Here is a 20,981-nt window from a genome sequence, read left to right as displayed (position 1 = left end):
ATTTAACAGTTTGTATATGAATTTTAAATATGTATTTCTAGTGTTCTAGCTGTTGAAGAGATGAGGCGAGGAAGTCCTTCAAAATTGGCAGCTAGAGAAGCAATATCACGGATTGTGGAACATCACCCTGAATTCAATGGAGCTGTAATAGCAGCAACAGTTACTGGATAGTTTGGTGCTGCATGTTACGGGATGTATACTTTTGTTTATGTTGTAAGCAACCCCGCCATAAGAAAGGGCACTATAACAACTACTACATGCATTTGAAGTCATACCACTTTCATACTCATAATGTAAATATACTTCTAACGTAAATTGTTAATTACGGATACTCTGACCAAACAAGAATATTAGAAATAAATACGAATGGAAAAGAACAATGTAGTTTGTTTTAATATCTCTCCATACTACTTCAGTATTAAATGACGTTCGAAGAAATTATATAATATAGGAGAAAGAAAAAATGTTCTTGCCGTTTTTGACGTACCATTAATTACGCGCTCACAGAGAGAAAAAGAAATGACGCACGTTCCTGCCAAGTGATCGGGAATTAGTCTGTGGATTGACCTTCAATAATACTCAGGCATGCTGCGCATAAACAGCAGTCATTGCTCGTCAAGTGTCAGACAGAAATGGAGGTGTCGAAGCAGCTTGTTCACGTGTGTTTCCTGTATGGATTTACAGTGGATTCTCAGCTGCCCCATCAAGTCGCTGCATATGCCAGGCATTTGGGTAGAATGCCGTGTACGAACGCACTTCCAGGCATTGGTTCCAGAAACTCCGTTCGGGAGATGTGGTGCTTTCGGAAGACTAGCACACGTATTGTATAACGAGGCCCTGAAAGCAACCAAAGAGGGGGACAGTGGTTTAATGTGTGATGAACTTGCAGAAAGGATCCGTATTTCAACTGAAAAAGACAGCCTGTACCTGCATGGGATAGGGAAGTCATACCAGTTAAGCAACACAATAGGTACCACATACATATGGGCCACTACAAGGGCAACCACATAATGTGTGTACTACATACATTATGGGCAACCATCAAGGAACAATAAATGACAGTCTGTTAGTCCTTGCTCACCCGGAATCTGAAACATCCATCTCTAATCGCTCGCTCACTGGTGAGGTAATGTGGGTCTTTTATCACACTCTCAAGGATACCAGACGTTGGTTGTCTCCACATCACCCTGTTACTCGCAGCTCAAGACTATCTCTGCACCCATGAAAGGTATTGCTCTCAGCGCGGTATCTAGAACTGTCGACAAGTAGTACATCACGAACTCCTTCCATTTCGTCAAATCATCACTGCTGGCCTTTACTCTCAGCAGCTGCAAAGAGTGCACCATGCATTGCAGAAGGACCTGGCATTGGTGAATCGCAAGGGTGTGCTATTCCTGCACAACAATGCCCAGCCATATGTAGCAAAGAGGACCCAGGAGATCTTCCAACAGCTATGCTGGGAGAGACTTGCCATCCACCATATTTCCCTTACCATCCCCCAACAGATTATCACCTGTTTCATTCCCTCGACAACCACCTCCGTGGGAGATTCTTCGCAAATGAGAGAACTCTGCGGAATGCAGTCCCAGACTTCTTTGCATCCACGACCACCCAGATTTATCATCAGTTTGTTTTGCAGCTCCTGGAACGTTGGCAAAGGTGTTGGACGCTAATACAGATTAGTTCGAAACGTAAAGGCACATACCGTCCACTGTATTGCTCTTTGTTTATCATTGCCCTAGAGCAGCAAGATTTTTTTTGGTTACTTTGTATTATCGTTTAACGAAAAAATGTCCAAACGTAAGATTTATGGCCAAGTTTAAAGCATCATGCTCACTCTTTCATATTATATTTAAATTTTGTAAAAATTAATCTATAAAGTAACCACGCCATCTATTAAGATCAAACTGACATTACATTATGGGCAATCCAAATGAAATCGGCAAATTTCCAGGTCAAAGTTTGCTGACAAAATCTATTTATTTTTTTTAATTTTTTACCTAAGATTGTACAGTCACGAACATTAACAAATGGAGATTGGAGCCATAAGAAATAATAGCTTCAGCCTCCATTTATTAATGTTCGTGACTGCACAACGTTCAGGGATTTGAAAACGGTTATTCATTTATTTTTTAGTCGCACAGGTTTTGTCGTAGCGGCCATTTTGTATAGGCACGTGTGCGAATTTTGCACTTTCAGAGGATTCCGTTAAACGCTGTTACTTTTTAAGTTTTAAAGATAATGAGTTCAGACTAGAACCATATTTAAGATAATGGAAGGGAAAGTATTCTATGTCTGTGCCCATTGAGGTTGGAAAACTATAAGTGACCATTTTGGAATGTACATTTTGAAACGAAATAAATGAGACTCACCCTCAATTTTTTGTATATATGAACAGGTCTCCCAGCAGGACGGCGACAAAGTATACGACTATTTGGTTCATACACTTGGAAAAAAATATAAATCTATTGTAAGAAAAGGACACCTTTCACCACAATTGGCAACTGGAAACAACATTTAGATTAATACAGAAAAATAATTTATATAACCTGGATATACCAATATTCGAAGGCGTTGGAATATGCTGGTGACTACCAACACATTTCAATGCCTAGCCATTACTGCTGCACACTAGCTGAAAGAAAATGCTAAAACAGCTTGCGTTATAAGAAACTGGTGCATGGCAAGGTTCCTCGGCTAAGCTTCATTGGAGAAATATAAGCACACAAGAAGTAAAAAAGTGACCATGGGGGAAAAGGAAAAAATTAAAAAGGTAATAGTAAAGAATAGTCACTGTCCGTCAGAAAAAATACTACGACATATTAAGCATATTGCTAATATGTAGCAATTTAAATCATCACTAGAACTGTCTTTGGCTTGTATTTCTAATAATTCAATCATTGAAAAATATAGGAAATAAAGGACAAGATTAAAATATAGGACATATATAGAACAAGTTTAAACACATTTTCAAAATATAGGAAACAATAGGAAAATGGAGCAGCAGGGAGCCCTACATAGAAAATAGATAATACACAACGTCCCAAACAAGTTTCAGATCTGAGAACCATATTTTTGATTTTTTGGAAATTTTTAAAAATTGCCAATTTTCGAAAATCGAGTATTTTTTACCATCAAATATCTCGGGGAGGACAGAAGTGAAAAATTCGAAATTTGCACAAAATAGACAATAGCCCTGCAGTAAGAAGTGAGTAAAATTGCATCACTGAGACGTGAGTAGGTTTCGAGATAAGTTGTTGCCGTGATGTGAAATCCACGATTTCAAAAACTGAACAGATGCGCAGGTTTTGTGTTAATATGGTATCTCAGGCATACAATTTATATATATTTCATCAGAAGAAGCACAGTTAAACAGCCAGAAATTCGAGATTTGCTACTTGTAAAAGAACTATTAATACCAGATCATATCTTAGACTTGTACCTCTGACGCAAACACAAATCAGATGTTATGAATAATCACAATCAGCTGTATCTATCAATTGTACTACTTCAGTACATGCCTGTATTTACATCAACAAATGGTGGATTGGGAGAACTGAAGACATCAGTCAGGGAAATAACGATATTTTGTTCACTTTTTCCATCCTCATGGCCCCAGAACGTTTTTAAACTATCTACGAATAACAAAGTGTGGCTGCCAATGGATAAGATTCTCCGGAAACACACTCACAGAGTTCACAGAAGTCCTACTTTCAATATCAATGTTAAACTCTGTACATAAAGTTTCAACTCTTTATCTCACTGACGTCTCATCACCTCACTATAGGCAGAAAAGAGAAAAACAGACGCGTTTCTTTTTCTTTTTTTCTTTCTTTGTATAAGATATGATTCGTAAATTATGCACACTTTAACAATTTAACATTTCTCTCCTGTTATTTTGACTTGCTACAAAGTTTATATCCACGCCTCATGGCGCTTCATGATATTAAGGCCCAGCGGAGAAACAAATATAACTCAGGAACTACTCAAGTCACAGTGATACAATTTTACCCACTTGTTACTGCAAAACAATCGTCTCTTTCGTGCAAACTTGAGACTTTTTTACTTATGTCCTTACTGAGATATTTGATGGTGAAAATACGCGGTATTCGAAAATCCACAATCATTAAAAATATCCAAAAAATCAAATATATGGTTCTCAAATCTGAAACTTGTTTGGGACGTTGTGTATTATCTATTCTTTATGTATACAAATATTGATGGAGTGTCTCATTTATGTCCTTTCAAAATGTACATTCCAAAATGATCATTTCTAGGTTTCTAACCTCAATGTTTTTTTTCCGACGTTCTAAAGTACATCTCGATATGCACAGGACATAGAATGTTGTCCATTCCATTATCTTTCATACGGTTTTTGTTAGAACTCATTATCTTAAAAACCAAAGGAGGTGCAGCGTTTAACGGAATGGTCTGACAAGTACAAAATTCACACACGCGCCTACACAAAATGGCCACTACGACAAAGCATGTGCGGCTAAAAATTAAATGAATACCAGTTTTCGACTCCCTGAATATTGTACAAACTTGGAAGTTGTACTTTTTCTGCGCCTGCCTGTATAATTCGAACATTAATTTTACTGCGCATGCGCCATCAGATGCCCCCTAAACTGTGTGTGTGTGTTTCTTTTAATCTCTGCTTTGCTAATTTCGTCGTAAAGGAGTGAACGAGTAAAACGGGACAGCCTTTGTATGTTACCTAGGTATAGTGAAAAAATGCCTAAATGCTACTTCTTCATTTCTGCCAGTGGTCATAGCTGAATTGGAGTATGTGTTGCGTAGCCTTTCTTGTGAAATTTTAAAACAGCTGCTATGTTTGTGGTCGTCTGCAGCTTCTCCTGTGTTGTGTCTTCGGAACCGGAATATAAGTCACAACTGGAACAGGAAGTGGAATAGTTTGCGTATGCTCCACCAAGTGTGCGTGTGATCTTAAAGGAAAACCATCCGCTAGTGGCTAGCGAACCACTGCTCTACTACGTTCAATAGGAGTTGAAATGTGTGTTCATGGTCCTGTGTTGTAGCCTTCGTAATCTGTGTTCATAATCTGCTATGTTGTGGTCTGCTGCAGGTGGTTGGGAGTTTAATCAGTACCGGACGTGGGAGTTGGAACTGTAATTTCTCTGCGCATGCGTGTAGTTGTACTCATAGTTCAATGTTGCAGCCTTTGTAGTGTGCTGTCCGCTGCTGCTGCTGTGTTCAATTGGAATCGGAAGTGGGGGTCGGAGACTTTAATTTCTACTAAATTCTAACTGCTCGTTCGTAAACAAGTCTGTGTACTATGTTATTTAGAGAATATAAAAAACATTTCATAGTCTTTTATAACGGTTCCAAAAAGGGATCGTAACAGCCTACATGTTCCGTAGTTTGCTACGAAACAGGTACTGGTATGGAACTTGAGTCGGAACAGGAAGCGGAACAGCTTGCGCAATCGCTATATTAAATCACATTGTACTCGTTGCGTAGTCTGCTTCGCAACCATAACTGGCACTGCAACTGGAACAGTTTGCTCATGCGCTACCAAGTGCCCCGTAAACCAAGTATATATATATATATATATATATATATGTGTGTGTGTGTGTGTGTGTGTGTGAGAGAGAGAGAGAGAGAGAGAATACTATGGGCGTGCAAACCCATGCAAACGAGTAGCGAACCTCTGCTCTACTATTTTGTAGCTCCTGTGTTGTAGTCTTCATAATCTGTGTTCATAATCTGCTATGTTGTGGTCTGCTGCTGGTGGTTGGGAGTTTAATCGGAACCGGACGTGGGAGATGGAACTGTAATTTTTCTGCGCATGTGTGTAATGTCTACTAAATTGGAAATTTAATTTCACTGCATATGAGCAAGTATGTGTGTATGTTGTTGTTGGTCACTGGAGCAGGATTAAGTTCTCCGTAAATTGTGTGTGTGTGTGATTAACCAGACTTATGGTATATTATTAAATGCTGTTCTTATTATTTTAATCTCTGATCTACAAGGTTGCCATAGTTTTTTTTCCACATCAGAAAAGTGCTCGTAAAAAATATCACTGATGTTATTTATTGGTTGAAAAAACAATACCGGCAATGTTATTGTCGTTCTACTATGTTCATAGTCTTCCTTTTGAGTGTAATTAGAATTGTAATGTTTCTCCCCGTGCGTGGTCCGGTGTAAAAGGCTACTTGTTGTGTGTAGTCTGCTCCGGGGGAACCGGAATAGGTACTGGAATTTAAGTCGGAACAGGGGTCGGAGCAGGAGTCGAAACATGGATCAGAAATGGATCAGGAATCGTAACCGATATAGTAACCGGAACTGGAACAGGGATCGAAACAGTTCGTACATGCGCAATAGGTCAAAACACCCCAAGTGCCACCACTCTACTACTATTGCATCATATTTTAATTGTGTACATTTTCGACATTCAAATGACAACTCTCGTGCTTATCCAATAAAATTACGTTTGTGATTATGTATATAAATATGATATTTACGTACTAAGATATGTGTGTTATAGTTAATTTATATATATTAAATACACTTTATATGATTATCAGCGATTTCTATCTGCAAAATATTTGGTATTGTAGAGCCTCTATCAACATGCTTAGTTCTCTAAGTATTAAACAACATGTACAATTTTGTACACACTTTTGCTACAGTGTAAAAAAATATCACGGTGTGGAATCATGTATGGAAGTTTGTTTTCAAAACAATAAGAAGAAAATACTTACACGTACCAGGTAAGAAGTATGTAGTTGATCGATTATTGACAATAAAAGAAAATTATTTTATTTTTATTTTATAAACACAGTATATGAATGTAAAATACGTGTGAAAGTTTGTAGGTGATTACAACTTTAGGGAACAAATATAATTTCATATTTATACAGTAGGTAGTCATTCGTCTCATAAACTTTGATACTAAAGATTATTGTACTAACTATATCGCTCTCATTTTGTGACTATGGTAATATACAATTTTATATTACTTACACAATATAATCACTGTAAGTTAATTGTTTCTTATTTAATTACTACAACATTTTAATATACGAAAATATAATATATTAGAAGAATGGATCCCCTATATATACGTTTTATTTTCTGATTAATAATTGGTTTTATTAATTGAATAGGCATCGTAACCCACATGTTATACTTTTATTCCATGATATTTTTAAAGACAAAAAATCGGAGTTAATTTTGAAGTCAACATGCTTCTTGTAGAAACTAAGAGGTGTTTCTCAGATCTCCGTGCAAATCCGAATATAACGTAAATGTCCAGTGATATAAGCACAATATACAAGTAGAACTCAGTAATTAGAAATGATCTTTCTTAAAAACATATTGCAACAGAAGTCCAAATCACAACTATTTAAGAAATTTAAATCAATAGGTAAACCTTTGGAATCTTGTGATTTTTTTTCTTGAATCTTCACAACAATCTGAATGGCAAAAGAGAATTAATCTAATGTGTCGCATTTTTAGTTGGGTTCGTAGAAAATGGAGAGATATATTGTTCATTTTGGTTTTCAAGTTTTCATTGTGGTAAAAATCATAATATTATCTCAACGTTATTGTTTCTTTAAACTGACCAAAATACACAGTGTATCAATGAAAGAGAATATGTAAAAAAAGTGGACAAACTAGTAAATAAGTAGGAAACATTTTCTGAACAAAATAGCTTTATGTGTGCTTACAAACTATTATGTTCTAAAGGAATAAAAGAGTGGTATTGCATGAAATAAGTAACAAGTAGGCAATTGCAAAGTAATCAAAAACTGTCTGGAATTTATCCATAGCATAGTATATGAAGTTACGGTTGTTGTTAAGACAATGCCGAAACTGTCACAAATATATTATTAATATTTATTTTGTCCCTTTGGCAGTTCTGCATTACCAATTCTCTTGCTTTTTAGATGAATATTGAACAATCTAGAACTCGAAATACACTTACACTTAAAAGGGAGTTTTGATAAGTGAATAACATGTCTGGTGAAAACGATGTTACATTACCAAAATTATTACCACTATTATTATTATTCATTTAGTGTGTTTGTCGATTTTATTTTCTTAATGGTGCCGGATATTTGCAAAGTAATAATTGGCAAGAAAACAATATACTGTATACCATATTGCATATGATATAATGCATTTTGTTTATAATGTTCACGTCATCACCAATATGTATTTCCTGTAAAAATAATGAAGCAGAGTTGTTAGATACACTTGTTTATTATTCAGGATAAGTATCGGAATAGTTAGAAGAACGCAAAGACCTCTGATCTTGGGCTGTCCTAAGTGAATATTCAAGTGGACAATGTAGGCGGAAGAAAAGTAGGCAACAAGATGTTGAATACGTAAAAGTTGGAAACGAAAGAATTATGAAATAATTTCTATGATAAAACAAACGACAAAATAATCAAACGACGACGGGATAGATGCAAGTAATAAGATACAGTAGGAACACATTAGACTTTGAATACAACAGGCTGCAGAAGAAGTAGTAGGTTACCGAGAACACAAAGCGGCTAAAAAAACACATAACATGTTGCATAAAATGAGGGAAAATGAGACCTGGAAACAGGTTGATACGGATGAGAGTAGAAAGACAGTCAGGAAGGTATACAACTAGTTGCAAAGAGAAAGAGATATAGAAGGGAAGAGTTCTAACAAAAAACTGCAAAGATATAGAAGAATAGGGAAAAACTGGAAATAAGGAGAAATGTACACAAATGTGAAATAGATGGAACTCCGGATCACACAAGGGAAGATAGAAAATAAGAATGGAAAAGATAGCGAGTAATTAAAAACAGAAACATGAGGATTATTGATACTTTTACTCTCATATGTCATGCATCATATATCAATAGGATTTAGATTTAGATTACTGAGCTTTCTTCATCTAAGGTCATTTATCCCGTCATGTATTAGGAATGACGTTCCTTGTCCGGCGAAAAGGAAGGAAGGGACGAAGCGACAATGGACATACGATTTATTCACCAATCCCGCATTTCCGTTGTATCAATGAGGAAATTCCATGAAAACCTCATTTACAATGGTTGTCTTAAAAAACATTTTACATTTTCTACAAGGACTGCCCCAGCAAAAATCGAAACCGGGACCACTCAACCCGACTCTGCTTAGAATTTTGAACACAATGTTGTACCGATAAACAAATGAAAATTTGAGTAAGAGTAGTTCGGATTCGGAAGAGGTAAGGGTATAAGAGATGCAATTGGATAATAATTGGTGATCCGCGAAAGAAGTGTATCTTGTATTTATTGATGTAGAAAAAGGCTTTGGACCGCGTGAAATTAGGAACTGATGTTGGCACTTCTAATAAAGGGACAGCTCAAATGGAATCAAAAACTCACAAGAAATTTATACATGAACCAACAAGTGTCAGATTTGAGATAAAATGACAACGTTTTGTGCAAATATAAGGTAGGTAGTACAGGGATGCTGTCTTTCGCCTAAATTATTTAATATCTATGTAGAATAGATAGCGGAAAATAGTCTACAAATTGAAGATGGCATTTCGTTGTGAGGTATAATGATTTGATTCCTACGGTTTGCATATGATAAGGCTTGTGTAGCAGAATCTGAAGAGAAAGTTAATAAAACCTTAGAATTTGAGATTAAGTGATACGTAGAATATAGAATTTAAAAAGTGTTAGACAACATTGGCCATTGGAACGAATGTGTTAGTGTCAATTATATAAGTAGGAGGGGAGAAAATATATCTTTTGACTAATTTTCTATCTTGAGTAATATTATTAGTGTTGATAAGAAGTGTGAACATGACTTGAAAGCAAGAATAGTAATGGCAAAGAAAACCTTTACAAGAAAGAAATACTATTTTGTGGGACCTGGAATAAAGGGTTGAGAATAAGATTTAAAATAATTCGTGTGGAATATCAAGATGTACGGATCAGAAACAGACACTACGCAAACATGATGATAAACTACTCCAAAATTTCGAAATGTGGGTGTGGAGAAGGGTTGAAATAATTGGCTGCTTCGAGCCGAAATGAATGAAAAGAGTGTTTGAAGCTATGGGGGAGAAAAGAACAATTTTAGATAGTACTAAGAAGACAAAGGGAAACTTGTTGATATATGGGGGAAAATTAACTGCATCATGGGAATGTGCTAGATAGTATGATAGCAAGAAAGAGAGGTAGGGGGGCAAAGGATACTACAATTAATGAACGATACCAAAGCAGAAATATCATACGCGAGGACGAAGAGGTTAACGAAAGACCATACAGCATGAATGACTCTGATTTCCCGTAAACGACCTGAAAATAATGACAGAGTATCTATGAAGATAATGAAATGAAAGAAACAGATGATTAAAATACGAATGCCGAGTCTGTACTTATATATTGCGATGCTTTAACGCAACAACAGAATTGGATATGAAGATTTAAGTTTTTCAATTTTCTTTAAGAAAAAAAAATAATACTAGAGGAAGATTATGAAACTGGCGAGAGCGTACTTCAAAGCGTAATATACATAACCTCATTACGCATTGCTAAAAATATGATTATGAAAACAAATCCGGGTTTAAACGAATTTCTTGCAGAATATAGATTTGTTTGAATGGAAATTCTGTTAAATGATATAATGGAATTAATTCCCTTGCCTGGGATAAGACTAAATTGAGACAGAAGTCGAAAATATCAATCTTTTGAAATATTTGACAATGTAAATATTTTAAATTACTTGTATTTTAAATTCAAAGAAAGGCAGACTATCGTGGTTTCTTTAGTTAGTGTTAAACAAAAAGTCGTATGCTTAAGAGCGTAGGTAGGACATAATATTGTTATCTTTGGTTGTAAGAACTGAACACGACTTAGCGTTTTATAAATACATTGTTTTCACATTCATGTTTGTTTAAAGAATCAGCTAGTTGCATATTGTATCAATAGCGCTTACACTGTTGGAAGAAATTTCTTCATAATTAATTACATTCAAATATTTTTGTAATTTTGGTACTTTAGAGTTAGTGTTCGGGTATCACCAAACTTCTTTACAAGAACATGCGTAGTATTGACGGGAATGGGTATACAGAAAGTGGCCAAATGTTTTGCAGATGTCATGAGTTTGCCAATTGCCATAATACAGGTGAGTTGCTTAAATGGATAAATGCGTAAATGGAAAAGATTAGTTTACCGTGAATATAAATTCCAAAATAATAATAACAGAAGAAACATTATCATAGCCCTTATTTATTAGAATGTTGGTATATATATATTTATCCTACATTAGATGCAGTTGTGGAAATACATAAACTGGTGCGAAAAAAACAACAAAATAATGTAAATGAGTTGTAAGCACTCTATGGGATAGAGTGTATGCGGAATATAAAGTTGTGTCCTAGAAAGGCCTGAACCAGCAATGTAAACGGCTGCGATTAACAGTAATCAAGCTGGAAATACTTTCGTAAATGAGAGTCATTGAAAGCATTAAAACCATTAAAAACATACCTAATAAAACAGTGTGAACACCTGTATAAAATATATTCCTTATCCGTTCTTGTGTTTCCGTTGGCCAGCCAACCAATTTAATAGCTAAGGATTTTTTGTTGACGAAGAGATTTAAATTGATGAGCGCGGGTATGACTAATACTTTTCGTAAATGAACCACTTCATCTAAATCCCAATAGGCTAGTACTTACCTAGAAGGTAAGAAAGAAATAAAAATATTATAACTTTCCAGCAGTTAACGGGTATACAGTCATTAAGAAACGCAACCAACTGCGAATAGTATTGATCAATCAGTGGCGACTCCCGAATTGAGCCCCGTGGGCCAAATCGCCCTCCAGTTTTTCGTCATCAAAATAGCAATGATAATAATGTATGAAACTGTCATTCCTGACAGTTTATAACGAATTCGGCTTTAACCCTTATGGAGTACAGCAGATGAATGAGCCTCTATTGTAGTTCTACGGAAGGTAAAATATGGGCTAAGCACCCCTCGAGAGGTTGAGAGGCTACGCCCAGAATGCATACCATACTTCTGATCAGCCACTGACGAAAACCAAATTTGACTCAACCATAATAATAATATAGATAAACTCTACAACTTAGAATAGGGAGTAAATAGGACTACGCGCAAACAGACACTACTTGGCGGGTATCTCTTAGTAAATAAAAAAAAATAAAACAGTTCCGAGCAAAGGCAAGAACCGAAAATTTTCTTGCATGAATGGCTTATAATAGATATATGCTATCTACCCGCAATTAAAAAAGTGAAATCTTGTCACCCCCTGTATATTTCCATATCTATTTTTGTGTCGAGCCTTTCTTACAGATAAAGCCTAACCGTGCCCAAGTGGAGAAGGAAGGAGCTGAGTAGGGAAACCTCAGTTAAACCTAAGATACAGGACCAAACGGCTACCGACCAAAATTTCAACATGGACATACCTTAAGTAGACTACTTTTGAGAATAAATCATTTTTTTTTGTTCTACATAGCGTATTTATACCCTTAGTTCTCAACGACTCTCCCATATAAGTGGTCAATATGGTAGTATAACAATGCAGGAGGAGTATAAAATACTAGCCCTTAAGGTGGTACAGGTAATGAAGGATTAATATAATAATAATAATATAATAATAATAATTTAATAATAATAATAATATTAATAGTAATAAGAAAAATAGGAAAGACAATAACCATTAAAAAAGTAGAATTCCGAATCAAATCCATAATATCGAGGAAATATTGGCACATCTCGAGACTGGACTATCCCGTCTTGCCCGCACAAAACTAATTTGGATCAAAAAATCAAACGCATGCAGGAACAAGAAATGCATGCAGAAAATAATTAAAGTACAAAAAATACTGTAAAAAGGTAGTTTGTGCTCACTCTGACTGTCATAGAAAATACCCGCAAGGTTGCGCAAACTGTTGCGAATTACTGTTTCAGCTCGGAAACACCTGACCAAAGTTAAGGCCTTGAATATGAGTACAGGGATGTTTTTTGTTGTTTGTTTGTTTGTTTGTTACAATAAAGCATTAAAAAAGACGTTATCTTATACAGACAAAAAATATCAATTTCAAATATGAATACTCATGATCTGTCTCGTTTCGAGCGCAACCCTGCTGGAACTGCGACCACTATACTGATCCCATATTATTCAGTAATACTGGAAATCACTTATAGCCAAAATAATATATATATATATTTATATTTATATTGTAGCGATATACGATTTTATTATTTTATTTTTGGTGATGGAAATTAATATTTATTCAAATGAAAATTAAAGAGATTAAATTGTAGTAATAATGAAATGTTGTCATGTCTTACAAACACGTGTATTTGTTTATTTGTTTATTTACGTCAATGATTGTAGTTGTGTTATGTTGTTAAATGTGTTGAATGTTGTTACTGAATTAATGGCTAGACGCTAAGTCGTCAGTTTATTTGTTTTGTTTTGATTTGTAACATTGTGTACGAAATATGTAAAGTCATCAATGTGAAATGTTGTATGTTAACATTGACACAATTTGACTGTGGCATAACTGTCAGATTTGCAAAGATTGTTGGTCTGGGAATTTGGTCACGATATAATACGGGTTGAAACCAATGTTTCACCAATAGCTGAGATAAACAGAAAGGATCAACGAAGCGAATTCCAGTGTGTCTGGAATCATGAACAAGAACCTCTCGTTGGAGACGATTGGGATCAGAAGTAGATCAGAGGAAGGAGAAATACTTTGGATGCCATTAGCAGACAAGCAGTGAGCTGCAATCCATTCAATTACGAATAGATCAAGGGTGATCTACTCTTCTTCAACGACAACCATATTCCAATAGTTATGGTTGGCATCTAGTCGGATACTACAAATTACCGACTATCCAAATTAGGAGATCCAGCATTGTGAAGTATAATTATCCAGTCCAAACACTTATCATAAAACAGGTATGTGTATCTCAGCTATGTACGTGTTGATCGTGACACAATTTCTAGAGGTTTACGATTTGTGATCTGACTTGTTATACTACATTCATACACAAACATTCACTCACACATCGTGATATTAATGAGACTAATACATTTCTTAATTGAAGCTTAAATGTGGTATCTTTTCTTCTCAATTCACTTCGACCTACTCATTTCAGACAATGGCTAGTAGCAATTTCTGAACGTCAGTTCATCCCCATGCTATTAAGGTTTTTGTTCATGATTCCAGACACACTGGAATTCGCTTCGTTGATCCTTTCTGTTTACTCAACTATTGGTGAAACATTGGTTTCAACCCGTAATACATCGTGACACAATTCCCAGACCAACAATCTTTGCAAATCTGACAGTTATGCCACAGTCAAATTGTGTCAATGTTAACATATACAACATTTCACATTGATGACTTTACATATTTCCTACACAATGTTACAAATCAAAACAAAACAAATAAAGTGACGACTTAGCGTCTAGCCATTAATTCAGTAACAACATTCAACACATTTATCAACATAACACAACTACAATCATTGACGTAAATAAACAAATAAACAAATACACGTGTTTGTAAGACATGACAACATTTCATTACTACTACAATTTAATCTCTTTAATTTCCATTTGAATAAATATTAATTTCCATCACCAAAAATAAAATAATAAAATCTTATATCGCTATAATATATATATATATATATATATATATATAAGTAGGAAAATTGATCACAATTAGACTAAGTCATTCTTGGGTTGTGCTGAAAAGTATGTCTTTTGTTATACGTAGTGAGTAGTAATACTGTGAGTGACTGTGTGAAGAATGCCTTGTGATCACGTTATTCATGAAAGTATTCTTATAATTATGAAATTCAGTGCCAATACAGTAACACGTTGTTGTAAGAGCTTTACAAACCCTAGTTTGCTTAGACAGCAGACATACTTTTAAGCACGTACCTGTAATGTGTTCAAAATTATTTAACGCAGCATTACCACAATAGCATGGAACACAAGACACAAAATACATAAATAAATAATTAATATTTTCTTGCTTCTTGCAAATACGAATAGTCTGCACTAATAAACACTAATAAACACCAAACTAAACACCACACAAATTTCACATGCAAGAATACTTATTGACACACGTTCATCGGCCGTCACAGGGAAAGACATCACAGACAAATGAGACACTTCTGGCTTCATCCAAACCCATTAGTCAGTGAACGAGGGAATGGGATAACGGCCCCCGGCTCTGCTTTCTCCATGTTAGACGCTGTAACCCTACTAATGTCACTACGATTAGAGTACAGACCTAGACTCACATACAATAGTCACACAGTTCAGAGGTTGACCCCTTTTGAACCTATGAAAACATACAGAAAATAAAAAACCTTCAAACACCGGAAAATAACAATATTCGTACGGAATGAACTAGTGATAATTGGGGCGGATATTGAACCATACAGTAGAACCTCATTACACACATAACCACGTACAAGTATTCATGATACTACGATCAAGTTATGTACACAAGGTAATAATTGACTACATTACACACACCAGAAGTTTTTCAACCCACCATCTTTAAGGAACCGCTAGGAAAAGTGTAGGCAGAAGAAGTAATAAGGGTGGAAATTGTTCACAACACAAAATGGTATAATCGAATTAATATACTTGATCTCGATATCCCACATATACGACAGCGATGCTCAGATGTGCACCTCCAGACAACTTGCGTAGACTGACACATTAACAAGCGAGTTACCTCCCTTGGACGAAGGAGTATGAACATCCGGTCTGGAAGTCAAGGAACAAAGGAAGAGGTTTCTAGAAGCATTGCGAGGCAACATAGTTCGCTTCTCCTCTTTTATCCAATGAATCTCTATGAGGAAGCAGACGTTATTACCATAACAAATCCACATCTGAGAAAGAATACATTCTTTCCAGAGCCACTAATCAGCCTTCCCCTAATTAAGCTGGAAGACAGCTATCGTCTTAATGTCTACAAGAAGGAAAGCCAGGACATCCACTCTGAGAGTCCAGAACACGAGAGATACGTACCGTCTTGCTCGTACAGAGGTAAGTTTCATTCCTCTAGTATCTATACTTCTGATATAAGCCAACATGGTCTACGGATCAGTATCTCGTTATAATACCAGGGGCACAGTTATGCCTCCGATCTTTTTTGGGGGCTGAATCTCTAACAACATTAAAAGCCTTAATATCAAACGTAATACCTCTAAAGAAGTTTTCGTACAATGGGCCCTAGAATTTCATTAGTCACAAGTCAAAAGGAAGGGAAGCGTCAGAACAAAGCAGAAAGGAAGAAGAAAAATCACACTTACACTCGTACACAGCCAAGTTATCCTCCTGTACTATCTATACTTCTCGTATAGGCTAACATGGTCTACGGACGAACATATCGTTAAAATACTAGAGGCATAGTCATGCGCCCCATCTATTTCTCGCTCTAACTTTCTCATAACTTAAAAAAAGCCCTCATTGAACGAAGTAAACCGTTGGAAACTTTCTAGTATGAACCATGGAATCCTATTCGTCTCAACTGGACATACCCAAAAACAAGATTCATGCCAATACTTTCACGAATGGATTTGTCACCTAGCTCAGCAAGATATATGTTGCCAAGATGCCCAAAGGATAATGGTGGATTTGCCCATGAAATCACAAGAAAAAATAAATACTAGTGATTGCGAACATTACCATAGCCTAACTATTGCCTACGTGAAACCTGGTGCGGACCTACAAAGTCAAAAACCTGAATGGATAAATAATAATGTCCAGTATCAGGTAAAAAGTGTTCAAAAATGATTTGTGATTAACATAATGAAAAACATACTAGTAAGTGTGTGAACTGGTCACGTTTCAAAGTAAAAAAAAAATCATTCTATACGAACAACGGGAAACACGAAGAAGATTTATAACGAATAAAATAGTAAACGATTGATTTAGGAAATGTAATAGGAATAAGGTCAATAGTAAAGTTTATAGAAGGTATACATCAGATAGATTGTGAACCAACTAATAGATGAAGTTTATGACCTGAAAAAGAAATATAGATAAGAAAGTGGAAAAAGTAAAACACAATAGAACTGTTCACAATTTTAGCAGCTTCAAATAGAGATCATGAAGTCTAATAAGTCTAATAAGTCATGAAGAGTGTTGATGAGTTCCTACTGAGTATAAGAAACAATAAGTACTCCTAATGAGTTTAATCGGAGAAACACTAGTACCCTGACTAATTGTAGAAATAGTAATGTATCAAGATCATAGTTAGTTGTAAGGAAACTAGGTGAACATAAATTGATTTTTATTTTATTTCATAAACTTTCTTCTTCAAACTATACCACTACCCCGCAGTATACTTGGGCGAGGGCGCCCAATATACTGAAGGTCATATAGTGACCTTCAGTTAAAAGAAGTGAAAGTGGATCTTACGATACAAGCTTTGAGCTCCTATTTTTTCAAGGTAAGGCCCTCTCTTGATTTGTAAACGGGCATCGAACACATAAGATAAGTGAAGTTGAGAAAAATACAAATGGTGAATATTAATATAGAATGTTGCAGAAAATCTTAACCGAGTTCAGCACTGGAAGCGCGGACAGGAAGAAATTTACTTCTTGTTAAGTATAAAAAATACTTATAAGCAAGAGAAAAGAAAAAATATAAAAAATTAAAATATAATAATGTAGGTAGATTTTATATTCACATTAAAATCTTAGTGACACCTTGATAGGAAAAAAGCGCTTTTCTGCTGGGTTGGAACACGAATGAGAGGTATCCTCGTTCCACTTCCAGTCGGGCTTGGTTCACAATAAAAGGTTGTGAGTTGTATTTGGTGGGTTGAATGTAACAGGAATCTTGGGCGACTGTATACATGATCATACCTAACGTTTGCAAGTTCTATCCTAGGTTCGATGTAGGTCAATGGCGAAGCAGTAAATGGCCGTAAACTAGCTTTGAACCGGTCGGAACCTGGATTCCTGGCTTTTGTGTTAGGAGTGTAATGAACGCAATAGGCAAAGGGGACTTGTTAGAGGTTGGTATGTGAGTGATAGCAGACAGAATTAACGGCGATCTCTGATGTTGAACAGAGCTAAGGAGGTAAAACGCTGTTTTAAACGATAAGTATCTGATCTGGACGATAAGGAGAATATTCTTTCCCATTAAATTTACTTTAATGCATTCTGCTAGATCGTTGTTCTCTTCAAGAAATTCTATCAGTTTTCTCATATAAAGCTTTGTGTTGAAAAAATGTGATTTTGCAGGAATTCATGAAAAGATGCGATTTCCGGTATTCAGACAAATGCGGAAATAATATCTTCTCTTTCTATTGTTGTGTCTTCTTCCATCCCACTCTAATGAGACGTGTCCAAGATTACAGAAATCCCATCCTTCCTTTTGTGGGCCGACCCAAGGTTATGGATACCTTACTTCCCGAGTATATAAACGCGAGTTCGTAGCCCCTCGGGGTCAGATAGGAGTGTTTCGCAGTGTTTATCTGAACTCGATACGCGTTATTTAGAAGGATACTCTTTGATATAATCCACACGGTGAGTAGAACACTAGCAAACATGTAACGAGAATAAACATTAGCGCATAGTAGTAAAGTAGTCGATATACGCCTACGTCCGCCAGCTTAGGACCGAATGTAAGCAGCCTGCTCCTCCGTTCCAAAACGGGAGTTCTAATGTGAACTTTGTCCAAGTTAGGAATTTTTAACTATTAGGCGATTATAAAAGCGAACTTAGTCTCTGTTTGCCCATGACAGACCACAGAAATCTAATGTTTTTCCATATTGTTTTGGCCACGTTGGTCGGCTGTGTCAGCAAGCATAAAACTGAATCCAGCCGAGCTGGGCATAGTGTAGAAGTCTATGCACTATAGACTCAGACTGTATTAGGGAGAAATAGTCTGACTTGATGCTGTAATGTGTTTAAATTGGATTTCTCGAATATCTAAGAATTAAAGAATAACTGTACCAACTTTATTAATTTTCATTATGATTTAATGAGATAATCTGGGGACGAGCTGAAACGTACTCGCCCCTTGTTGACAGTTTGAATTATAACTATTAGCACCAATATTAATACCAACTTACGAGCGTATAATTTTCCCGTTTATCCGACCAAATTTGGTTCATTTCGAGATTTATTTCAATTATTCCAGTTTTCTTAAAAACATAGGTTTTGCGACTTGCAAGCCTTCCCTCGGAGAATTACGTTGGATCGTGATCGTCTGATTTCAATTTAAGGTAATTCTCTTCAATAGTTGTTGTGAGACGGTGATTGTTGACATTTCTCTTCAATTCTCTGAATGCCCTTGTGAACCGTGGCCCGAGATCGATGGAAAGGCTAAACAGATTGTTTACCCAAAATATGATAACGACCAGCTTTGAGACAAGAGATGAGACTAAGCGCTACAATTCCCAAGATGTTGAGATTAGTCTCCTTTTTATTAATGTTCTTGAAAAAATATGAAAATACACTAAGCAGCGATGTAGAGGATTTCTCCTATTATAGACATAGAATCGTCAGTCACTAATAACAATGGTTTTACAGGGTTATATGGCGCTATTATCGGAGCATTCGCTATTGCCTTTTCAGGGTTTTAATAGCCTGTTGTCTCTTGTTATTCTAATAGAACTTCGGCCCTCTCTTAAATAATGGCTCAAAAGGTTGCACATTTTTGCGTACTCTTTTACATATTTTGTACAGTAATTAGTCAATCCTAGCCATGAGCGTGAGTTTCTAATGGTGTTTGGAGGTGCACACAATTCGACTGATTTTTTAATCGTGTCACAGATGACGTTACCATGCTAGTCGATTTTATAACCTAAGGATACTATGCTTCGTTGCAAGAAAGCACTCTTGTCTAAGGATAATCGAGTCCTCATGCGCTGTGAATGCTGCAAACTTTCGCGTAAAACTTCCGCCTTTCTTTATTGGTCATCAGTGTAGGCTAATATACCGTCCATGTAATGCGTCATTACCTGGAAGGTTATAATCATCAGTCTAGCATATATCTGAGGACTAAGTTGATAGCCCTGTAGTACCTTGCAATACTGAAATGATCCCAGGTGTCGAATGTGGAATGTTGTGCATTGTCTAGAATCTTTTGGAAGAGACACGTGGAAATAGCAAGATTTCACATCAATCTGTGAATAGTATCTATGATCAGATGCTTTCGCTACTATCTGAGGAATAGGTTGGAGATTTATAGACGAAAAATAACACTTCCATTTAACCGACGTAGGTCTGCAATAAGTCACCATTGATTACTGTCTTTCTTCTTCAAACTAGCGTTGGAGAGTTGTGTAAACTCTCGGGAGGTACAGTACTTCCTGTCTTAATAATTGTTCGATCTGTTCAGTTATTTCTAGCTTCGCTGCCTCCGTAATTGCATATTGTCGCACACAAAAAAGTACGTATAACTGCAATGGTATTTTGTGTTCATAGTTCGGTATGGTCCCAATTTTGCCTGGATTCCAATTAAAAACATTGGCGTATTCATAACAAAGATCCAAGATTTGTTTTCTAATCTCCGTCTTAGCCACACTTCCAAATATATTTCTTTTTGGGTCAAATAATTTACTATTTTCCCCCAAATATTCCTTCGAGACGTCTTCTTGTTCTTTCTTCTCCTGTAGTAGGTGCATGGATCCTACAGATCCGATCTTGAAATTATTCTTTAATTTTACACTTTCAGGGGTTGGATTTACAACTTCCACACATGGGTGCTTCCTAGACACTACACACAAAGGTGTCTATTTGCCTTTTTCTTTAAAGACTTTATTTTCAGGCTCCGACAATAGATCTTGATATTCCTTGGTGTACATTGGTTTCAGTGGGATAAAAATCTTAGACCTTGGTGGAATCCAAATTCTTATAAGTGTTATTAGCTATGGCTCCAGTCTCGTGTTTAAGTGCTTTCCTACCGTCGTGGACAATAAATGAAGGGTTCGTTCTTGTTTTTGTGCTACTTTGATGGACTT

The 20,981-nt window shown here is 36.1% G+C and overlaps 1 protein-coding gene across 2 annotated transcripts in view; it reads left to right on the top strand.

The window, feature by feature from the left end:
* Positions 1 to 6,827: 6,827 nt before the first annotated feature.
* Positions 6,828 to 20,981, top strand: part of LOC145683302 (brachyurin-like) — a 365,263-nt gene continuing 351,109 nt past the window's right edge. The window contains exon 1 of one of the 2 annotated variants that reach the window (XM_081754664.1): positions 6,828 to 6,883. Coding sequence is in view for 1 of the 2 variants with exons in the window: in XM_081754662.1 (XP_081610788.1) it covers positions 6,959 to 6,961 (3 nt within the window). In the remaining variant the exon portion in view is untranslated. Of the gene's footprint in view, positions 6,962 to 20,981 lie in introns of both variants that reach the window. The other variant, XM_081754662.1, reaches the window with a different exon arrangement.

The sequence above is a fragment of the Thermobia domestica genome, chromosome 4, assembly GCF_964235325.1.
Source record: "Thermobia domestica chromosome 4, izTheDome1.hap1.1, whole genome shotgun sequence".
Lineage (NCBI taxonomy): Eukaryota > Metazoa > Arthropoda > Insecta > Zygentoma > Lepismatidae > Thermobia > Thermobia domestica.
Note: the sequence above shows the minus strand (reverse complement) of the source record. Positions and strands in the feature narration are given on the sequence as shown.